A 20,489-nucleotide genomic window follows, 5' to 3' on the forward strand; every position below is an offset into this window, starting at 1 on the left:
CTTCTGACCAGTGTCCCTCAGCTTGAGTCATCATTGCTGTTGAAACACATTCCCCTGTCATTATATGCATTGCTCTGCAGTCTGCATGTGACATGCTGTGTTTCCATACTGTGTCCTCTTCCATGCCCAGTTGCCGGACCACCCTTTAATGGAAAATCAAGACCCACCAAGTCACACTGGGGCTCTCTTGTCATGCATCTACTACAGTGAGGACACTGTCCACATGGAGATGCAGCTTGTAAACACACACGATAGTGTCAGGGGTGCCCAGCAGATGGGTGCCTCTCTCCTGAGTTCCTCCATAGCACTGGTATAAGAAAACCCGGCCTGACATTATCCTTAAACCTCTGACCTGAAATACTTAGGGGGAAAAGTATTGCCTAGACCACGCCATTAATAAAATGACAGAATGACATCCATTCTTTAGCAGGTGATTCAGAAATGACTCCCCACCCCTGCAGTTTGTCTTGTCAGTATTTCACAATTTTGTGAAACCAAAGGTTAGCCGCAAGAACATGGTATTTATTTCATGATGTATTTCCATTCAGGATCCCAGTGGTAATCACACTCCTCCTCAGTTGTCTCCATCACTTAGCCAAAGCACTTACACCACTGGTGGCTCCCTAGACGTTCCTCACATTATCATGCAGGGCGATGCAAGGAGGAGAAGAAATGAAAACTACTTTGATGATATTCCCCGATCAAAACTGGAGAGGCAGATGGCCCAGGTAAGGTGTTACAAGCGTCTGTGATGTTTTTGCCTTGCACCCATGTGGAGTAACGCATTCTGGTATTGAACACTGGCTTATAGCGAGCAGATGCCTGCTGTCTACCCAACTGGAATTTTGCCGTCTTACGCTGTGGCCTCCATTCCCTACTGGCTCAAACCAGGGCGAAACACACCTTCTGGGAATGGAGTGTATACCCAGGTCCTTGTTATCCAGTCTTATGAGAGAAGTTGTCTGATCTCATTGCCCCCAGAAAGTCTTTGCGCCAAAGGGAATCATACTGTGTAAGAATGAAACCATAATGAAAAAGAATAATAAAAGTCTGGGTTATAAAGTGTAAATTGGTTAAATGACAGAGCAGAAGTTGGGGGGAAGTAGTAACTCCTTGTGATGTTAATTTCCTTCCCAGTTAACATATTTGACCAGTGTCGCACTGTTGGGACTGGCTGCATCATCTCATAGTGTCACCTTGAGTAGTTCAAGGTGATGCTGCTGCTTGACACTAAGAACTGACTGGAAAGAGAGATCATTCATGCTCAGCCCTTTCTGTGGTTTCGGTAGAGGTGTCCCTGTCTCGCGTGCCCTCAGCTTGCTGCCCAGAAACAAGAGTCAGTCAGACCCAACAGTGGAGCCATTCCTAACCCGCATTCACAGGGGCAGCTGTAACTCCAGTGTTTCTCCCTGAGAGTCAAAGATTGGGATTTGTTGACAACAACTGGCAGAATCAACTGTTTTCATCCTCCTTCTAGGTTCAGACTGGTGTGTTAAGAGGCTTCTTTCTGCCTCCCACACCTAAGATGAGAATCTTGAGGTGAAAATTCGACTATAATTGCTTTGCTTTGCTTGTTAAATATTTTTCTCAACTCTTTGGTAAACATTCTGTGCTGCCGCTCATGAAAGAAAAATGTGAAGAGAATGTTCTGGAAACCATGGCTATTCTGCCTGCAGATGCCCTGGAGAGAGAGAGTCTGGTATATTGCAACTCCTTTTAACTCTCTCAATATTGAATTGTTCTCTGGGTTCTTTGTGCAGGGACTGGCAATGTTAGGATTACAGAGAATCTTTTCTTGAAGGGGAGATGAAAATGTACAAGCTGCAAGAAACGAATAATTTTCCTTTTCTTTCTTGTTAAGTATTATCTTTTAATCCTTATTCTTGTTTTCATTAATGTTCTTTTAGAGTCTGAAAGCTTTTATCCCCCAAACTGTTCATATATTTCCTGCTACTTGTTATTATTTGTGGATCACATATATGTCGTTAAGTTTATGTGATGACAGCATTTCAGAGACATGGTTTGTTTTAAGTTTGAGCCATGTAGTCGTTATGTATTAGCACTAAATGGGTCTTTGCTGAACCTTTCTCTTTCCTGGGTAAAGGAGGATCCTTTGTTAAAGAGCATTAGCAACCGTTGACTGTGCCAATGTGAAAAACAGAATCACCTATCTGAGATCCTCCTATAATTTATGACATTTCTGCACACAATACAGGTTTTTGAAAGAGGAAATTAATTACTCCTCCGCCTGCGTGTGAACACTCAGAGATAATCTAGCAAGATTTCTCCCTTATGCCCTTCATGAGATTCATAGGCTAGTATTTCCTGTTGAATAGTCCAGATGTTTTTCCCATCACTTGGATTGGAAGGCATCCCTTTCAGTAACTGTCTCACCCTTGAGAAAGTTGAATGAACTTGTATCTGGCCAGATGAGAAAGGTCCAAAAGCAGAGAGAGGATGCGATAAGAGGCACAGAGGGTCTGTGCGGATGTGCTTGTTTTCCTCATGTGTACTGCTCACAGCAATCGGATGACTGGTGTAGATACAGGCCAGGAGCCAGGAGCGTATTAGACCTTTCTGAAATCCAGCCACTCAATACAACACTTTGGTTGCAGAGAAAGCAGAGAAAATAGGAGATGGCACTACTGGAATCTAATCAATAAGAAAAAAGCATTCTGGGATGGCAACTCTTTTGGTTGTGTTAATTGCAGATTTTTGTTTGTTTCTCTTGAGAATGTTTCCTAGTTTAGAAATGCCAGAAATCATGGAGTAATGAATGTGTACCTTTTAAAAATAGTTTTAAAGATTTAACCTGTCAAAAATATGAAATACTCTGTGATTTTGTTGTTGAACAGTTTATTTAAGTGCTTTTCTGTCACTCATCCACTGAATTGGAGTTTTTTTTCCTATCCTTTCCAAATTTTTGGTTATTTGCTAGGACGATTTTTTAAATCCATTTGCTTTTTTTAGCAACCTGTCATACTCTCCCTACACCACATTTCTTCCCTGAGGCTATGTGCTTAGCCAATAAAGTTGGGTCTTCCTAAAGACTTGAATTAAAAATTAAAATTTTGGTAAGCAAGCAGCTAGTTACACCTCCTTCCAACTAGGAGCTTGGTCTCTGAGGCTCTTTCCCAGGGCCTTTCTCCCAAGGGGCTTCCGCTGCATAGGCAAGGCTCCCCTAACCAAACAACACAAGTCCGTCTTCAGGCTTGCTTACTGAAAGAAGGAAAGTTAAAGAGGAAATCACCAGGCCAGAAAATCTGGAGTGATCTGGAGTTCCAGTCATAGGCCAGAAACCTCAAGCTTTTGGTGGTTGCAGTAATTCATAGGAGTGTTGCCTTCTTAAACTTAAACTCTACTCAGTAGATGTTTGGAAGTGCTTTGCTTAACCTGGAAAAACCAATGCTTACAGTTAAATTGGGATGAATTTGATGTCCGTTCCACTGTGAAATTTGTCCATTGGCAAATGATTTTCAAAAGTAACACTAGAGTGAGGTTTCATTAGGAGTGTTCAGTTTGAACCAGTATGAAAAACACCTGTCTTGGAATCCAACGGCTTTTAAATACTGTGGCTATTGTTGGCTTTTATTCTGATATAAGTAATATTCTGGCATCAAATTATCTTAAATGAGTATGTGAGAGATGGAATTGAATTCAGTACTAATAACATGTTTTAAACCACTAAATGTAATGATATAATCACATCTAGACAATGGGTTTCTGTCATGCTGAAAACATTGCTTTTCTGGCCTACAATTCTAAATTAAACTCATTAGCTCCAGAAGCTCTGAAACGCTCCCATATTTCCCTGCCTCTGATAAATGAATGTCACACTCACGTTTGTAAAATAATAACTTCATGCCTATAGAGCTTTTAAATTTTCAAAGTACTTTCACATCTGTTATCTTGTTTGAATACAAACGAAGTATCCTACCCAACTGCTCATGTGCACATAGCATGTGGCTGATCAGCTTTTCAGTCTGAGTTCTGTCGTGGTGAAAATAAAGTGAAGATATGGAAAGTCGATCAGAAGGGAGATAAATATTTCCAGCATTTAGGACCTACTCGCATCTTTAGAAATGTTCTCAAGTGATATTTAGAAGTAAGAATACTCTGAAAATGAATAGTAAAGGAGAGTAATGGGGCTAGTCAAGTTCAGGGGCCACATTCTCCAAAGCTAGGAAGAAAGGAAAGAGAAGTTCCCGATGTGAAACTTTACTACCATTTACCTTCATTTACAGAAAATACTTATGGGAAAATGAAATGATACTTTTATTTTCACAAAATAAAAAGGACTCCTGAATAGTACAAGAAATATGTATCTTTGAATAAATTTTAGCTTGATATTAATGAGGAAAATCCATAATATAGAAATCCTTGTGTTTTAAAGGCTCTCATCTAAATAAAAATATCAGTATTTGGGGGCAGTTACCTTATCTGATGCACACAAACCTAAGAAACAGTCATTATCCACATTCTGAAGACAAGGAAACTAAGAAAACACATGACTTGTGTGTCTGGGTCACACAGAAAGAAACCAAATCAGAACTCACCTGGTGATAGGTAAGGCACTGCAAAGGCTTTGTCTGAATTGCTCCTAAATCAGTAAAAAGTTGATACCATAAAGTCCAGTGTTTCTTGATCCAAACAGCATTACTTAATAAATACGACTAAACCAGTTACTTCTTTATTTGAAAGCATTTAATATATTAGTTCTCCAAATGTTCATTCTGTTGATATTGTTAAAAGAGGAGAAATGGAAATGGAGCCAGACAGAAGCCCTGCCACGGCCAAGTCCGCGCCTGAGATTCCATGTACTTTTATCTCATCCTCACAACGTCCCTCCTATACTCAAGGAAGCCCGGGTTGGTGAGGGCTGTGCCTCATGGCTTGAGCCAAGACTCAAGCTCTGTCTACCTGACCATATCCTGGTTCTTCTATGGCTCTTGACACCCTGTCATGTCTGTTTTAAATAATATAAATATTTTTAAAGTTTATTTTCAGAGAGACATAGACAGCATATGTGGGGTAAGGGCAAAGAGAGAGGGAAAGAGAATCCCAAGCTGCCAGTGCGGAGCCCAATGTGGGCTTCAAACTCATGAAACCACAAGATCATGACCTGAGCCTAAACCAAGAGTCAGATGCTTAATTGACTAGGCCGCCCAGGCACCCCTAAATGATATAACTCTTCTTAAGTTATATAAAACAGTTTCATAACCGTTCAACAAATACAAGCTTATATACTGTTATAGATTACACTTATGTGGGCATAGCATGCAGAATGAGTATAAAATCACTAGTAGTTTAGTGTAAACTTATTGAATCAGCTTTTTTATGAATCAGTATAAAACCCTTTAATGCAAAACCATAATGGTTATTTGTTGAGCTTTTTGGTGGGGACACTCTCTACACAGCCTGGTAGAATTCTGCCCTGCACCCGTATTTGTGAAAGCTTTGTATGTGGGGGTGGGGTTTACTGCACATACAGAGAGGTCCTTGTGTGTGGTTTCTCCAAACAGTGGATGCTGATTTCTTAGTAGCTTCTTCATTTGGAGTTCTGATTTGGTTTCTTTCTGGCTGTGTGATCTGTATCAAGTCATGTGGTTTCTCTGAACTTCAGTTTTCTTAAAATGTGGATAAATCCTGCCACAGGGTTGTGTGTGTATTAGGTAAGATAATTTATGTGAAAGCGTATTTGTGTGTATCAGATAAGAAATTTATGTGTAAATACATAGATGATATGACTCTAAATTCAGATATATCACCTTTCAGTCCCTGGTTCATCATAGAGCCAGTTAATACCAAAGATATCAGAAAGGTTAAGAGTTCGCTCAGATGATTGTAGAATTCTGTAAAGGCCATCTTTTTGTTCTAGTATTTTTTGTGTGTGTGTGTCTTTATTTTTGAGAGACAGAGAGAGACAGCGCAAGCAGGGGAGGGTCAGAGAGAGAGGGGGAGACACAGAATCCGAAGCAGGCTCCAGGTCTGAGCTAGCTGTTGGCACAGAGCCCGACACGGGGCTCGAACCCACGAACTGTGAGATCATGACCTGAGCCGAAGCCGGCCGCTTAACCGACTGAGCCACCCAGGCGCCCCTTTTTGTTCTAGTATTATCCATGCTTAGAATTTATATGGACAATGAAATTGGAATTTTCCTCTTTATTATTTGAATTGTATAAATATGAAGGCTGCCAAGATGTGGCTCATGATGGAGAAGGAATCTGTGTAGTGATCACAAAGCCAGGAGAAGCGAAGATAGATGGAATAATTCTCTACAAATTCCAGTCACAAAAGTAGGTAGCACTCCTAATCCTCATCACCTGTTCAACTCGTTCCCTCACCCCCCTCCCCTTGTGATGAGCACTGGGTGTCGCATGGAACTGTTGAATCACTATATTGTACACCTGACACTAATATGCTAACTAACTGGAATTTAATCAAAAACTTTAAAAGAAAGTATGTAGTAAAGTATACCATACAGTAATGGCATGTTGTTATTATTTTAACATGGTAGGTAAAACATTAAGTGACAAAGAAGGGATTATTTTTTCTTTAAATGAAATTTACAACTTGCTTGAAACATACAGTGCACAAAATGAGCTCGAGAGGCATGAATATCTCAAAAAGCTATGAGGCAAATGCTTAGCTGTCTTTGGGAAATAAGGGAGATGGTAATTGATTCTTTCATACTTTTCCCTGGGAGAGAAAGTCTATTCTTTCTACAAATTCTACCCACTGCTCCGGCATTATGGGTATTTACAGAACCAGCTCTTAGAAAATAGCACAACTATGTTAAAGGAATAGCATTTTGCAAAATAATTTTCCCTAAAACTAACAAGTTTTCTTATTACTGTGTTAACATCAGATTTTTTTAATGCCCATAAAGTTAATGGCTAGTTTTTAATTTAAATTCTTATCACCTAGCCACTACTCAGAAAGGTTCAGCCTGTCCATGACTTCAAAATTTTCTTCCATGAAGGTCTAAAGAGCAACTCCTGATCCTTATGCACAGACAGATAATATATAACCAAAAAAGAAAGTTAAGAATAAACTCAGTAAGCTCTTCCATCAGGATCTTCTGATTTGACAGCTTGTCGAGTTGACAAGCTGACACACCAGCTCCAGAGATAACTTGGGATGTTGATATCTGTGCCGTTTCAAGCCAAGAGCTCTAGACCACCAGCCATCTAGTCCCAGCCCAAGTGGAAAACATTGCTTTCATAATTGGAATTAAACCTGATGTGCATACCCTTTGTTTATTAGTGTGGACAGCTAATTGCCTCTTCTCAAACAAATGTTTCTCTCACTGTCACAACTTTGAGGTTGGAAATTCCAATGTGCTTAGTGTCTTTTGGGCAATACTGAAATGTTACTGTCTATCCTGTATATCAGTTAAAAAAAAAATAAGAAGAAGAAGTGGGAAAAGCATGCAGATGGATTCGTTTTTAGATTTTGATACTTATCTTGAAGTCTGGATTCTTTCATTCTTTGTCAAGTCCATCAGTGAGGCAAATTAGATGACCAGGAATTTGTTCTGACAGATGCCAGTCAGACCTAAACACCTCTGTTCATGTCGCTGGAGAAGGTTTGATGCCTCCACCTTCCCTCCATGTCCTGGTACTTAACTAAGTGAATGTTCCCAATTAAAAACAGACTATGGATATTTTTAAAGAAAGTTCAGTAGAAAAGATCCTATTTTCAACTGAACAAATAGGAAAGCTGACAATATATAAAAACCCTATTTCAGTGGAATTGACCTCATGATATTTAGTGGTGCCTTAGGCTTGCTGACAGTGAGCAGCTTATTCACAAAGAGGCACACCAGGCTATTTTTCCACTTGTTAAATCTTTGGAATGTTTCCCATTATATTCAGTCCAGTTCTTGGCTCCACAGGTCAGAGTTTTGGCTGTTATGATTTGACCTTGATAAATTTTCAAGGGTAGGAGAATCTTCTTATTCTCCCTCTCCTGCTTCCTTTTCTTTTTCCAATGTAAAAAAAAAAATGAAGACAAGGAGTTTTTTTTTAGAAATATGGCTGATTGTGTGGTCCTGTCTCAGTTAATTCCATTTGTATATGGCTAAAGTAAAATACCAGTAGGGACTCTTCTAGGTACACAGCTAATAAAAATCCAACCCAAAGTGTAAGTTAAAAAGGGCATGTGTTTGAATCATTTCACTTCCGAGTCCAAGTAGACCTGGGTCCAGGTGCTCATATAATGTCTTACTCTTTGGCTCTTCATGTCATAGCTCTGCGCCCTCTGGATTGGCTCTTTTCCCAAACAGGCTTTCTCTGTGAGGGAGTTTCAAATCCAGTTCTTGTTCAACTTGAAACTGAGAAAGAGACCTTATCTTTCCAAGAGTTCCCCTCCGGTAGTCCCATCATTGAGTCCCATTTATTCAGATCCGCCTGTTTTGGATCACTTATCTGTCCAAAGCTAATCACACAAAAAGGTAGGGGTGTGTGTGTGTGTGTGTGTGTGTGTGTGTGTGTGTGTGTGTGTTTGATAGAAAGAGAGAGAGAGAGGTGGTTAGCCAGGCATAGGTCATGTGCCTGGAGGTGGTTTTAGCTTCACAGGCACCACACGGATTGAGAGGTGGAAAAGGAGTCCCTTCCATGGACAAAGGGCCATGACCAAAAATGGGAATAGTTTCTATGCAGGCAGAAGTAGGCACCTGAATAAACCCACTTTGACATTCTGAGAATGTCTGATAGAGAAATTGTTATATTACATTAGTATTGATTTCAGTGTTTCATACTTAATTTGATGAGGCTTTTTTAAAATACCAGATTTGGGGGTGCCTGGCTGGCTCAATAAGTGGAGCATATGACTGGGGGTTTTTTAGTGTTTATTTATTTTTTAGAAAGAGAGAGACAGAGAGAATGCACAGGGGAAGGGCAGAAAAAGGGTAGGACAGAGTATCTGAAGCAGGCTCTGTGCTGACAGAAAGCCCAATGCAGGGCTTGAACTCACAAACCTTGAGATCATGACCTGACCTGAATTTATATATATACACTCAACCGATTGAGTCACCCAGGCACCCAGAGCATGCCTGCAACTCTTGATATCAGGATTGTAAGTTCAAGCCCCACATTGGGTGCAGAGATTTCAAAATAAAATCTTTAGAGGAGCCTGGGTGGTTCAGTCAGTTAAGTGTCCAGATTCAGCTCAGGTCATGATCTCATGGTTCATGAGTTCAAATGCCACATCAGGCTGTGCTGACAGCTCAGAGCCTGAAGCCTGCTTCAGATTCTCTGTCTCCTTCTCTCTCTGCCCTCCTCCTCTCTCATGCTCTCTCTCTCTCTCAAAAATAAATAAATATTAAAAAATAAAAATAAATAAATAAAAATAAAATCTTTAAATAAACCAGATTTGAAGTCATGATCAGGATTATAATCTCACCTCTGTTATCTGTTACTTTTGTAACCCTGAACAAGCCTCTTAGCCCTTCAAAGTCTTAGTTTTCTCTTCCTAAAATGGAATTAATGCCCACCTCACATTACTGTTGTGAGGCATAAATCAAGTGGCAGCTGTCAAAGTATTTTACAAACTGTAAAGCCATATGTTGGGGTTGTTTTATTAGAAAGTATCATTATTTTGAGATAACGTCTATACTATGCTTTTTCAAAACAACTGGGAATAAATGCACTGTAAAGCTCATAATATTTAACTTAGTCTTACAAAATTATTTCTATTTTCCAGCTTCTAAGCCCAAACTAATACCTCTCCACTGATACGGAAACAATAGTGCTTAAGTCTAACAAGAATTTCCTTTCTGTGTTAGAACCCAATTATCATTGGAGCCTTTTGGAAAGGATTTATGGATGATATCCCTATTAAAATACTTTTATATACTTTATGAATTAGTATATATTAAAATCTTTCATTAGATTTTATATTTTAAACAGTGATTTTTTCTTTTATAATGTTGGCTGTCTAGCAGCAAGCCTGACGCTTCCTTCACCATTTTAGAATTCCCTATAATAACCAGTCTGTAAATCTTGCTGCCAGATTAATTTGCATAAGGTTATAGGCACCACAAAGCCACAGGTTTCTAGGACTCTAGATTAGACACATGTCAGGATGACTTCAGATCTTTTAGAGAGACTTCATGGAGCGGTAGCGCACCCCCTGCCTGGCTTAGATCTGGTAGTTAGCTCATCACTGTTACCAGCAGAGGCAGCACCGACTAACACAACCATAATGAGGAGACTGAGGCATGGAGAGCCCATGCTGCACACTGAAGGCTGCATAGCTCGTAAGGAGTACTGGCCGGATTTGGACCCGGTCGTGCTTCACAACCTGTGCTTTAACCACTGTGGTGGGTTTTGTCTTTTTTTAGTGTTTATTTATTTATTTTGAGAGAGAAAGCGTGCACACACATGCATGCACATGCACATGTGCAAGCAGAGTACGGACAGAGAGAGGGAGAGAGAGAATCCGAAGCAGGCTCCATGCTGTTGGCACTGAGCCCAATGTAGAGCTCTAACTCACGAACCATGAGATCATGATCTAGGCTGAAATCAAGAGTTCAACATTTAACCAGCTGAACCGCTCAGGTGCCCAGACATGATAGGGTCTCTAATGAGATTTGAATGCAGCATCGCAAAAATTTGCGATAACTTGTGTTAATGGCTAGAAGATTCTTCTGTGCTTCTGTTCAAGAAAAATAGAGAAACTTAGGTTGGGAAGGGACCAGAAAATGTATCTAGTCCTGTGACTTAACACAGCACCCCTCCTAATACATCCTTAATAGATAGCCACAAGTTTCTGCTGAAATTTGTCACTGGAAAGGTGGCCCCCACTTTGTGAAATAGCCCTATCAGCATTGGACAATTTCTAACTGATAGAACTTTTGCCTTATGTTGAATTGAAATAAGCCTTCCTAAAACTAATACATAGTTAATGTTATCTTCAGAAAACATGAAGGATAAATCTGCTCCTTTTTGCTGAGAATAGTTAAGACTAAAGACAATTTGATGTCTTCCCCTTACTCTATTAATTGTATCTAGCTCCTTGCCAATATCATTCTGATAGTGGGATATGGGCCTCACAGCATCCTGATTCCTCAGCTCTGGGCACATCTAATTCCTTGAAGTTCATGCTTAACAACATTAACATATTGTTAACTCCTGCTGAGTTTTTCCTTATGAAAATTTCCCAGCCTTTACCAATGGCCATGAGCCATGCCTCCCTTCTCAGCCCTCAGTGGTGGTGGTGGTGGTGGTGGTGGTGTGTGTGTGTGTGTGTGTGTGTATGTGTGTAACCTTAATGCAGGATTTTACATTTACATTACTCCTTTTCAGCAAAAACAGTTTTGTCAAGTTGTTTATCCAAAATTCCTAGTCTACCAATGTTTTTATAAAGCTTGGTCAACACTCAGTGTATCAGTGACTCTTCCCAAGCTTGTGATGTGCTAATTTAAAAAGCTTACCTCAAAAAAAGTATGCCTTTCAAGTAATTTCTCCAATGTGTTGATTTCAGTGTTGAACAGGTAGAACTGAAGAAAAAGACTGCAGCCTTCTGCCAGGGACCTCTTGGGTGGGCCTCATTTAAAAGAATCATTCAACTAGACCTCTTTTTTCCATATTTCCCACAAGGATAATATGAGGAGATAGTGGGGTCTCAACATTGGTGAATGAATGACTTTGTCCAATACTTCTTTTTTACCAGATGCAGGAAGCAGTGTTGAGTGTCTAATTAATAAATGGGTTTAAATAAAGAAAATGACAGCCTCAGTTTGCAAGAAAGGAACATAATGTATAAAAAGATGTTACAGGCAATGAACAGTATTACTCTGCAAAATCCAGTTCCTCTGCAGCAATTCCTGTTATGATAAAAAAGTTGATCGCTGCTTTTCTGAACGAGTTGTTAATATTTCTGGTTTTTAGGTGTTTAGTTGTTCTGAAAAATGTATCAGTAACGGTGGCATCCAAAGTTTGAGGCAGAACAAATAGCCCCTATTGCAATAAACAGCGTGATCCCAATTGATTTAAATTCTCTCCAGCATCCAGAGAACTGGGGAGCTGTCCAATAAGATCTGGGCTGTACAGTGTTCCTTTTTATCTCCCTGCTTTATTTTTTTTAAAGGTCTCAAATAATTGTGTATTGTCATTTAGGACTGCAACTGTCATCTTAGGGGATGTGGGTTATAGATTATCTCTACAAATGTACAACGGAAATCACAAAGCCTATAGTTCTCTCCTACTCTGGTAGCCGAAGGCTGATTTTATATGCTATCAGTAGCAGAATCAGTTAACAAGGAAGGAAGGGAGGGAGGGGGGAAGGAGGGCATGAGGCAGGGAAAGAGAGAAACCTGTAAACTTGGGCCGGCAACAGGAATTTATCATGGGAATCTATATCGTGCCAATGGATTTATGATGGGACCAAAAGTGGTATTTAGTTCTTCCCCCTTTTGCTAAATGGATTAATGCTGACACCAGCAACAGTGGGTCTTACACAGAGAACAACTTTTGGCCTGACTTTTCACTTCCAGCAGGTGATCTGTCCAAGGATTTCCCTGTGGACACAGGGGAAGGTCACAAATATGAAGGTTTGATAGGACTGCTCTTCGGAGAGGTGGAGAAATGACAGGAAGCAGCATTTTCTTGAGTCCAGTGTTCCTGCAAATGAAACCGTCAATCTGAAAACTTTTAGAAAAAGCGTTGGTGGCAAATAAATATTTTTTTTAAAAACCCTGAACTTGAGACATTCAAGTGTAGTTGAAAAAGAAGAATCACATACAGTTGAGGGCCATGTGCATGGGGCAGAGGAGCACCGTTTCTCTATCGACAGCAGAGGGACAGAAGTGATCCGAGGCTGCCTCACAGCCCCTGGACAACTCTGGAGAAACAGAGGGTTCTGATTTTCTGATTTCCAGGCAGCGTTCCATTTGTGCCCCTGGAAGAAGAGGCAGTGGGGCTTTCACTGCTGGAAGAAAAGACACAGAGGTGTTTGGTGCATTAATCCTTACCTGAACTGAGTCTCTTTGACTCCATCTTTTGATGGATCTCATTTTAGCCTCTGCTCAAGGAGCTGCCAAGTCCGCTGGCAGCCGCCCAAGCCTTCCTTTGTTAGGGTTTTTCTTTTGCCTTTGAAGCTGTTTTGTTCACTTTTCAAGTTTGTTTTTGTTTTATTTTAGAAGTGCTGTCATCCAAGAGAAAGAATGGACTTCATTACACCTTTAGCTTTCACCCTGAGCCTTTCCTGTGTCTTGTTGGATTCCTTCTGGTCAATTTCTGAACAACCCAAAGTGTGAAAGAATTATGACACATATAAGGGAGAAATCCAGAAAAAAATGATTTTTTCAGGGCTAGAACAAGGCAGAAAATTTCATCTCTGGTAGAATCTGACCAGAGGGCTCTACTGCTACATGGGATTTTTTTTGTTATTATTATTAAACTAGCTGCACCATGTTGGCAGACTCCTGGAAGGTTTTCAGAGCCTAATTGGTGTTGGTGGGTAGATGGAGCTATTGTCAGCTTGCTCCATTCCAAGACCCACCATCAGCCTCTGAATCCCAGTTTACTGCTGGTCCTGACAGTGGAAAAGGGATTGCATGTCACGATCTGCATTCCATAAACAGTGACAAAAAGCAGAGCCAGTTCCTACTTACTTTGTGACCCAGGCCTTGCACTCAGAAGATGCAGTAACTATCCTGGAATGATGCCAGGGTGCCAGGAAGACAGATTCCTATGCTCTAAACTTTTTTTAAATGTTCAATTTTGGCTTGAAAGAATAATCCATTCACAGTATGGAAAACATAGACTTAATTTGGATGTAATATGCCGGATGCTCGGGGAGGCTTCTCTGAAAAGGTGACATTGGATTAGAGCCTGCAGATGATGAGGGGGCTGGTCCCGCAGTAGCTGGAGGAAGAACATCTCAGGCAGAAGGGAGATAAATGCAAAGACTTGAAGCAGGAGTGTACTTTGCTGTCCAGAACCAAGTGAGCAAGAAGAACAGTAAGAGCAGAAGGCAGAGAGATGAGGCAGGGATGGGTGCCTGGTGATGCGGATGCTTGCAGGCCATCGCTAGGACTCTGGGCTTTCCTGTGAGTTAAATGGAGCAGAGCAGCATGATCCAGCTTCTGTTTCAAACAGATCATGTTGGCTGTTGTATTGAGAGTAAGAACTAAGGAGGCAAGGATGAAAGCAGTGAGACCAGTGTGCAAGCTCATGGAGTCATCCAAGTGAGAAAAGGTAGTGGCTTGGACCAGGCAGTGGCCCATCCTCCTAGAGGATGAGAAGACCGTAGAAGTGGATTCAACAGGACTTGCTCCTGGATGGGAAATGTGAGCGAAAGGATGGCCCCCTCTGGAAGAAGGGGGTTGCCATTCGCTGAGACAAGAGGCTTACAGGGAAGGTGAAGTAAGCTTGATCTGGGCATTTACTTTAAGGTTAAGATGCCTATTTATCATCAAAGCAGAGGTGCCAAGAAGGCAACTGGGTATCTGAATCTGGAGCTCAGGAGAAAGGTGGACTCGGGTGAGGACAGGCAAAGGGAACATGGGGACGGAATAGGTACCTGTTGGGGTGTTATGCTTCTTAAAGTAGAACAGAAATGGAGGAAATAATCAAGGGAAGGAGTCCGCTGGCTTTTAGTAGAAGATGTTACAGCACTGTTTGAGAATGCTGCAGGAAAGAGGGGGGAAATGGATGAGGACAGGGAGAGAATACACTATAAGCTACTGCATTGCTACCAGTTGAGCAGAAAAGAAGTCCACCTTTAGGAAGAAAACCTTGAAGAGAAGTAATGCCAAAATTCCATTTTATTGGTAGACTGAATGAAAGTGTGTTGTATTTTCTGAACTGAATTCCTGGTAACCCGAGATCCAGAATGGTGACAAGAAAGAATGAGCTGTGTTGTCTTTTAAGAAAACATTTCCAGAGTGAGGAGAGGTCTAACCTAAAGATAAAATTACATACCTTCACTTCATCAAAGAAACCAATATTAAATTATTAATTATATCTCAGTTATAAGTCTACTACATATCTTTCCTTAATCCCCATTTATTTGGATATCATGATAATTCGGGTTCAGATAAGTTAAGTTCTCCTGAGAAATAAGCAAATAAACTTGCAGAGGGACATTTAATGTCCTTTTATACAATTGTTTCCAAGCTCTGTATAAGCAGGCCTTTAACACAAAGGTATACCAATTACAAATGTTCCTTCTCTCTTCCACAAAGTGAGCAACCTTTGTCAGCCTTTATCAGGGAAGATGAAAAGTGTTCTAATAAAAAGTCTGCAAGGTTAATTTCTGATGCCTTTTACCAGAAATGTGCCAGCAGTGACATCGTTGATGGAAGGCACAAGGGTCAACAACAGAGTGGACCAATTACAAATGATAACAAATAGCAGTATTTACTATTTGCCAAGAAACTTGGAACACATTCTATGGTTCCACTGATTCAGTAAATGCATTTGACAGCCTTCTGCTTTCCAAGTCCTAGAAACTTAGCTGGAAAAAAGTTCCCTGTCTTATGAAGCTTAACGAATTACAGAACAACCTGATGAAATAAGTCGGTCAAATACTATTATTTTTCACAGATGAAGACATTCTAAAGCTTAATCAAAACTTAGAGTTACTACTGTTCTAGGAATTTGGGCTCCAGATGAAATTGTATCACCAGTATTTTCTTTCTCAGAACTGCTCAAAACTCAGCACTTCAATACAGATTGTACCTTGAAATATTATCTTCATCAATGTAGTGAAATTCTGTGGTGGAAACTCCTTTGCATTTAAAAAATTCATTCTGGCACTGAGTCTAATAACCATTGTGTCTCAAAGAAGACCTGTTGTATGTTATGAAGACACCAGTTACAGCTGATGCCCTTGAAGTAACTGCCCTTTGAGCCTGATAAATTATTTACTACCAACAGAATTACTGCAGTATGTGAAATTATCAGCTTTTTTATTATCAACTACCTCCATAACTAAAACTCAGTTAACTGCATTTACTTTTGACTCTTTTTTAAAAATCTGACTTTTTACGATTTGGATTGAGTCAATTGTTGAAAATTATAGTTCTATCTTTTCTAAGTTTAAGACATAGCTTATTGATGAAAATAGTTATTGTAACATCTTTAAAATGTATATAAGCCAAATACAAACTCTCTTCGGTGTATGGGACTAGAAGTAGACTTTTTTTCTTCATTGAGAAAAAAATTACATGGATTTTTAAAAATAAAATAAGTGATGGATGAGACCATCTCTTCCCTCCTTAACTCTGGTAACTTTCTGGAACTGTTGGAAGATAATATTTGTGTAACAAAATGTGAAGTGGGAAATTTCCTGTAGGTACTAAGCGCCAAACATTCTCAAGAGAAAGCTGCCGAGAAAGGATCCGGATACCTTTTCAGGATCAACTGAGAAGTGATGCATTGTGGCCTGCCAGGCAGCAACCTATCTGTCTACACAGGCAGAAGACTGGTGTTGGGGAAGGGTAGAGAACTGTCTGAGCCACTGAAGAGAGCATGTGGCAGAGGAGAGGAGTGTCCCCATGTCCTCTGTGCCCAGTGAGAAGAGCTCTAAGAGGAAGGTCTATCCAGAGTGGGGGAACCTACCAGAAGGGGAAACTGGAGTCTCTTTCCAAGTCAGATGTGGGACCAGATGCACCAGCCTGAGCCGAAGAAGAGGGAACTGGAGGGACATCTCCTGGCAGAGAGGCGAGTGGTCACAGAGCAGCCCGCCCTGAGGAGGCTGGGTTATACCCTCTCCCCTGTGTCCCATCCGGAGGGCCAGCATGGGTGCTAGGGGGACTAAGGAGAGGTTGGAGGAAGTCAAGCTAGAGACCTGTTTGTCACAGCAGTGAGAACTGTACAGTGGGGACCCACGCCCCTTCCCCAGCAGAGCGTGCCTAAGATCTCACACAGGTACACAGAGACCTGTGTGGGGGTGGGGCAGAGTGGGTGCACCAGCTATACAAGGACACTCGAAGTCATGTTAGTGTCACCCTGAGAAGCAGTGCAACCATCTGAGAATCCGGCCATAGCCAGATAAGAAAAGAGGCCATTGTCCTTCCCCTGTGCTCTCCTCCCCAACAAAGGGCCTGAAGGAGGTAGAGCTTGGGGTCCTGGGTTTCCAAGATTGACCATTCCACCCCACCCCTCCCTGCTCCTACAGGAAGAACAAAGGAGAAGAGGACCAAATACAAACCAAATCTCTTTTAGCCACCATGGGTTTTTTAAGCCTCAGGACTGGCCTGTGGTAAGAGAGGGCAAAGTCTGAATCAGATGATACTGAAGTTGTATACAAAATGGATTCTTAGTGACTCACAGCGACCAGGAAGTTAGGAGATCTGTCCAAAATGTCAAGTGGCCTGATGCCCATCAAGGGGGGAAGACTGGGCTGGCTCATTTGGGAGTAATGATTAGAAAACAATAAAACGTTCAGGTTATTTGAACCCCAGTGGAGTTGAGACTCTTCCTTGAACTGGTTCCCTTTACAGACTCTTGTTCCAGGATGGGTAAAACAATACATACCACCATAGAACTGGAGATCCCCTTTGCCTTCTTTGCCTTCCTGAGAAGTCAGTACCACGCTGGCACTCCCTCCCAGCTGTGCCAGCAGGTCCCCTGTGTGACCTGAGCAAGCCACTTACCCTCTCTCAATGTCATTTCAGTGCCTTCCATCTGTCAGATGACAGGTGGTCCCTGGGTTACTTCTAGCACTAAAAGTCTCTGAGAGTTGTAAAAGAATTAGCTCAGCCCTGTGGATGGTAGTACTGAAAAGGTCACGGATATCTTAGAAGTATGTTTTGTGCCAGTTAAGATGGCAGTCCCATCAAAGCATGGAGTTGGTATATTTAAATCAGATGGCAGCTATTGTAGATGAGGCTGGGGGGTTAAGGAGCAAGACTTAACTTGCTAGAGTTTTAATTTTTGAAAGGTCAGAAGAGGAAGATCCCCTGTGGAAGAAATAGCATGAAGTTTGGAGAGGGCGCTGAGAGTAGTAACCACTTAGAGCGGGAGGTGGTTGACGTTGCCTTTGGTCAGCCCCCCAGGGGTCTTACTTCCTTGAGGAAACGCCAGTTACCTGACAATATATCCCCAGTAGGCCATCCCGACGACAGAAGGGATGAAAAGCAAAGATGTTTGTGTGGGGTGGGGAGATGCCACTGAACTGGACAGAGAGAGAGCATTTCTGGGAGGGCGGAGGTAAGGAAGACAGTTAGCCCAGGATAAGTTTCTTTTCCATAATTCATTTGCTGATGCGATTGTTCTTTGCTGGGCTTCTAAACCATATTGTGGTTATGTTCTTATCTCCTTCCTGCATGATCTTTGTACGGCCTGCTTGTGAATTCTGGGGATGTTCACAGTGCTTACTGAGTAAGTTTAGGCATGCTGCCATTTTCTGTGATTCAATTTCATGGTGTCTTTTAGAATGATGGAATTCAGGAAAAGAACTCTATAAAGATCAAGCCAGGAGTCTCTTCGCTTTATTTGGTGGTTCTGCTGTAATTCCTGGGAGGGGAGTTGTTTTGGCATTTGGTTCTAAGCAAACATTATTGCCTTTTAATAATTGTTAATTATTAGATTGTTAATGATGTGGTGGAGAGTTGAGATTACGGAGCTGACTCCTTTAGGCTCCCCAGTGCTGTTCACCAAAGTGTGTGCTTCGGTATAACAGACCCTGGCTTCCTGGCCCCAACCCTTCCCTGCTCTAATCTCTTGCCTCCTCCACCACCACACACTTCCACCGCTGAGTGGCAGACTGATGCTTCTCCCCATGTCAACCACAGTTTTGTTCTTGAGAACTCTGAAGGGAGAAGGATCTTCTAGGTTTATCAAGTGGAGCAATGACTAAGTCGGGAAAGTCATTTTATTGCATTGTTTGCTTTTGGTCATTGAAGATAAGAAAATAAAAATATTTATTCTGCGTTAAAGGCTTTTTTCCCATCTTTCTTGAACTTCATGAAAATATCTATCCTCTGAAATGAATGATGCAAAGAGGGAAGACATTTCCGTTCTCTTTGACAAATGTAAAACACAGTTTGCTTTTCCCAAGATGTGCATTTATTGGTAGTCTCCCTTGATACAAAACTAATGCATAAATGGTCTTTTTCTCCCCCCGCCCAGCCAACCCAAATCCTTTTAAGTAAAAGAATGAGTTGGAAGCCAGTTATTAACCTGTGCATCCTAAAGCATTGTTTGAGTTTGCGTGTGTGCGCGTGTGCACACGTGTGTGTGTGTGTGTGTGTGTGAGTCAGTGTTTAAGAAATGTGATTCTTTGCTTTTTATTATGTTCCTTCTTCCTTTCCTTGATGCTACCATGGTAGCTGCCATGTTCTAAATATTGACAAGATGAGATAGTTTTCTGTTTATATCAGCAGTCGTCTGTCTGTGAGATATGGACGAATCAGAACGCTGGATTTCCTTTCTCAGCCATCCATCAGGTTCATAATGTAAGGTTACAAACGGTTATTTTCTTTCCTGAACTTGCGCTCTGTAATGTGTTGCAAAGTGTTGTCAATAGCTACAGGTACTGTCCTGGCAATGCAGAAAATTTGTGATGTCTAATGACTCCTGAGATCTTGTCTGTTATATTTCATTCACTGTGCCGTGACTAGTTGACGTGCAAACATTGTCCTACAATGAGAAGCATACTTGGTTTTAAAGTCTTCAGTTAAAATCTGTCCCATGTGAGTTCTGGCTTTCATCCCGGGTGTCTGCGTTAATTTGCTTTTACAGGAAGAAGGAAAAGGGTAAATTGATATATATACATATATAGATATATACACGCACATGTATATATTGGTGTTATTCTTCCTCATCTTGTACTTCCCCATGTCCATGGGCTATTCAACCCATTGTGTCTAACAGTTCTCAAAGGTTCATGTGCTTGTGAGAAATTTTGGAGTATGATTTGCATGATATTCCGTCTACCTTTCATGCAAGTGTGGGAGTAGTACAGCCAGGAGCTGCACTGTTACGGCTCCAAAGTGGTTCTCAGCCTTTTTCCATTTGACAATTTTGAATCGATCTTTGGAAACTGTTGAAATCATGGCCCATTTTACACTGAGCTACCTAATATTCAAATATTCACATTCTACCTTTGCATACTTTAAAAAGAATCATTTTTGTTTGGAAAGTAGACATTTTTATGGTTGATCTTTTCTGCTTTGTATTTTAAAATACAATCCTGTTTTCACATCCTGTTGAATAAATTTTTGCCATTGGATAGCCTGCTGTCTGAGAGGTTGAGACATATGGTTGAGAATCACTAAGCAGAGCCCTCAGGGTGGCATGTGAGGGCCTCTTTCGGGGAGTCTTGTCAGGCACACCCCGCCTGTGCATGGGACTTCTGGCTCTTGGGGTCCGTACATTGCCTGGAACCGGTGCTTCCGGACCCCGTGGGCCCTCCCGAACCCGTAAGTGCTAACCAGTGCTTCTTCGTGTTCAGAAGTGGCCATCTCTGCTCTTTATCAGCAAAAGGAACAAATTTAATATAACCAGCTACATTTGACCAAACTAGCATTCTTT

The 20,489-nt window shown here is 41.2% G+C and overlaps 1 protein-coding gene across 4 annotated transcripts in view; it reads left to right on the forward strand.

Moving 5' to 3' along the window:
- ANKS1B (ankyrin repeat and sterile alpha motif domain containing 1B) overlaps positions 1-20,489 on the forward strand; it is a 1,093,013-nt gene that overhangs the window by 1,011,626 nt on the left and 60,898 nt on the right. For 2 of the 4 annotated variants that reach the window (XM_029953700.1, XM_029953698.1), the window contains one exon: positions 549-728. In XM_029953700.1, the coding sequence (XP_029809560.1) occupies positions 549-728 (180 nt within the window). Of the gene's footprint in view, positions 1-548; positions 729-19,336; positions 19,412-20,489 lie in introns of all 4 variants that reach the window. The other 2 variants (XM_029953701.1, XM_029953699.1) reach the window with 2 other exon arrangements.

The sequence above is a fragment of the Suricata suricatta genome, chromosome 10, assembly GCF_006229205.1.
Source record: "Suricata suricatta isolate VVHF042 chromosome 10, meerkat_22Aug2017_6uvM2_HiC, whole genome shotgun sequence".
Classification (NCBI taxonomy): Eukaryota; Metazoa; Chordata; class Mammalia; order Carnivora; family Herpestidae; genus Suricata; species Suricata suricatta.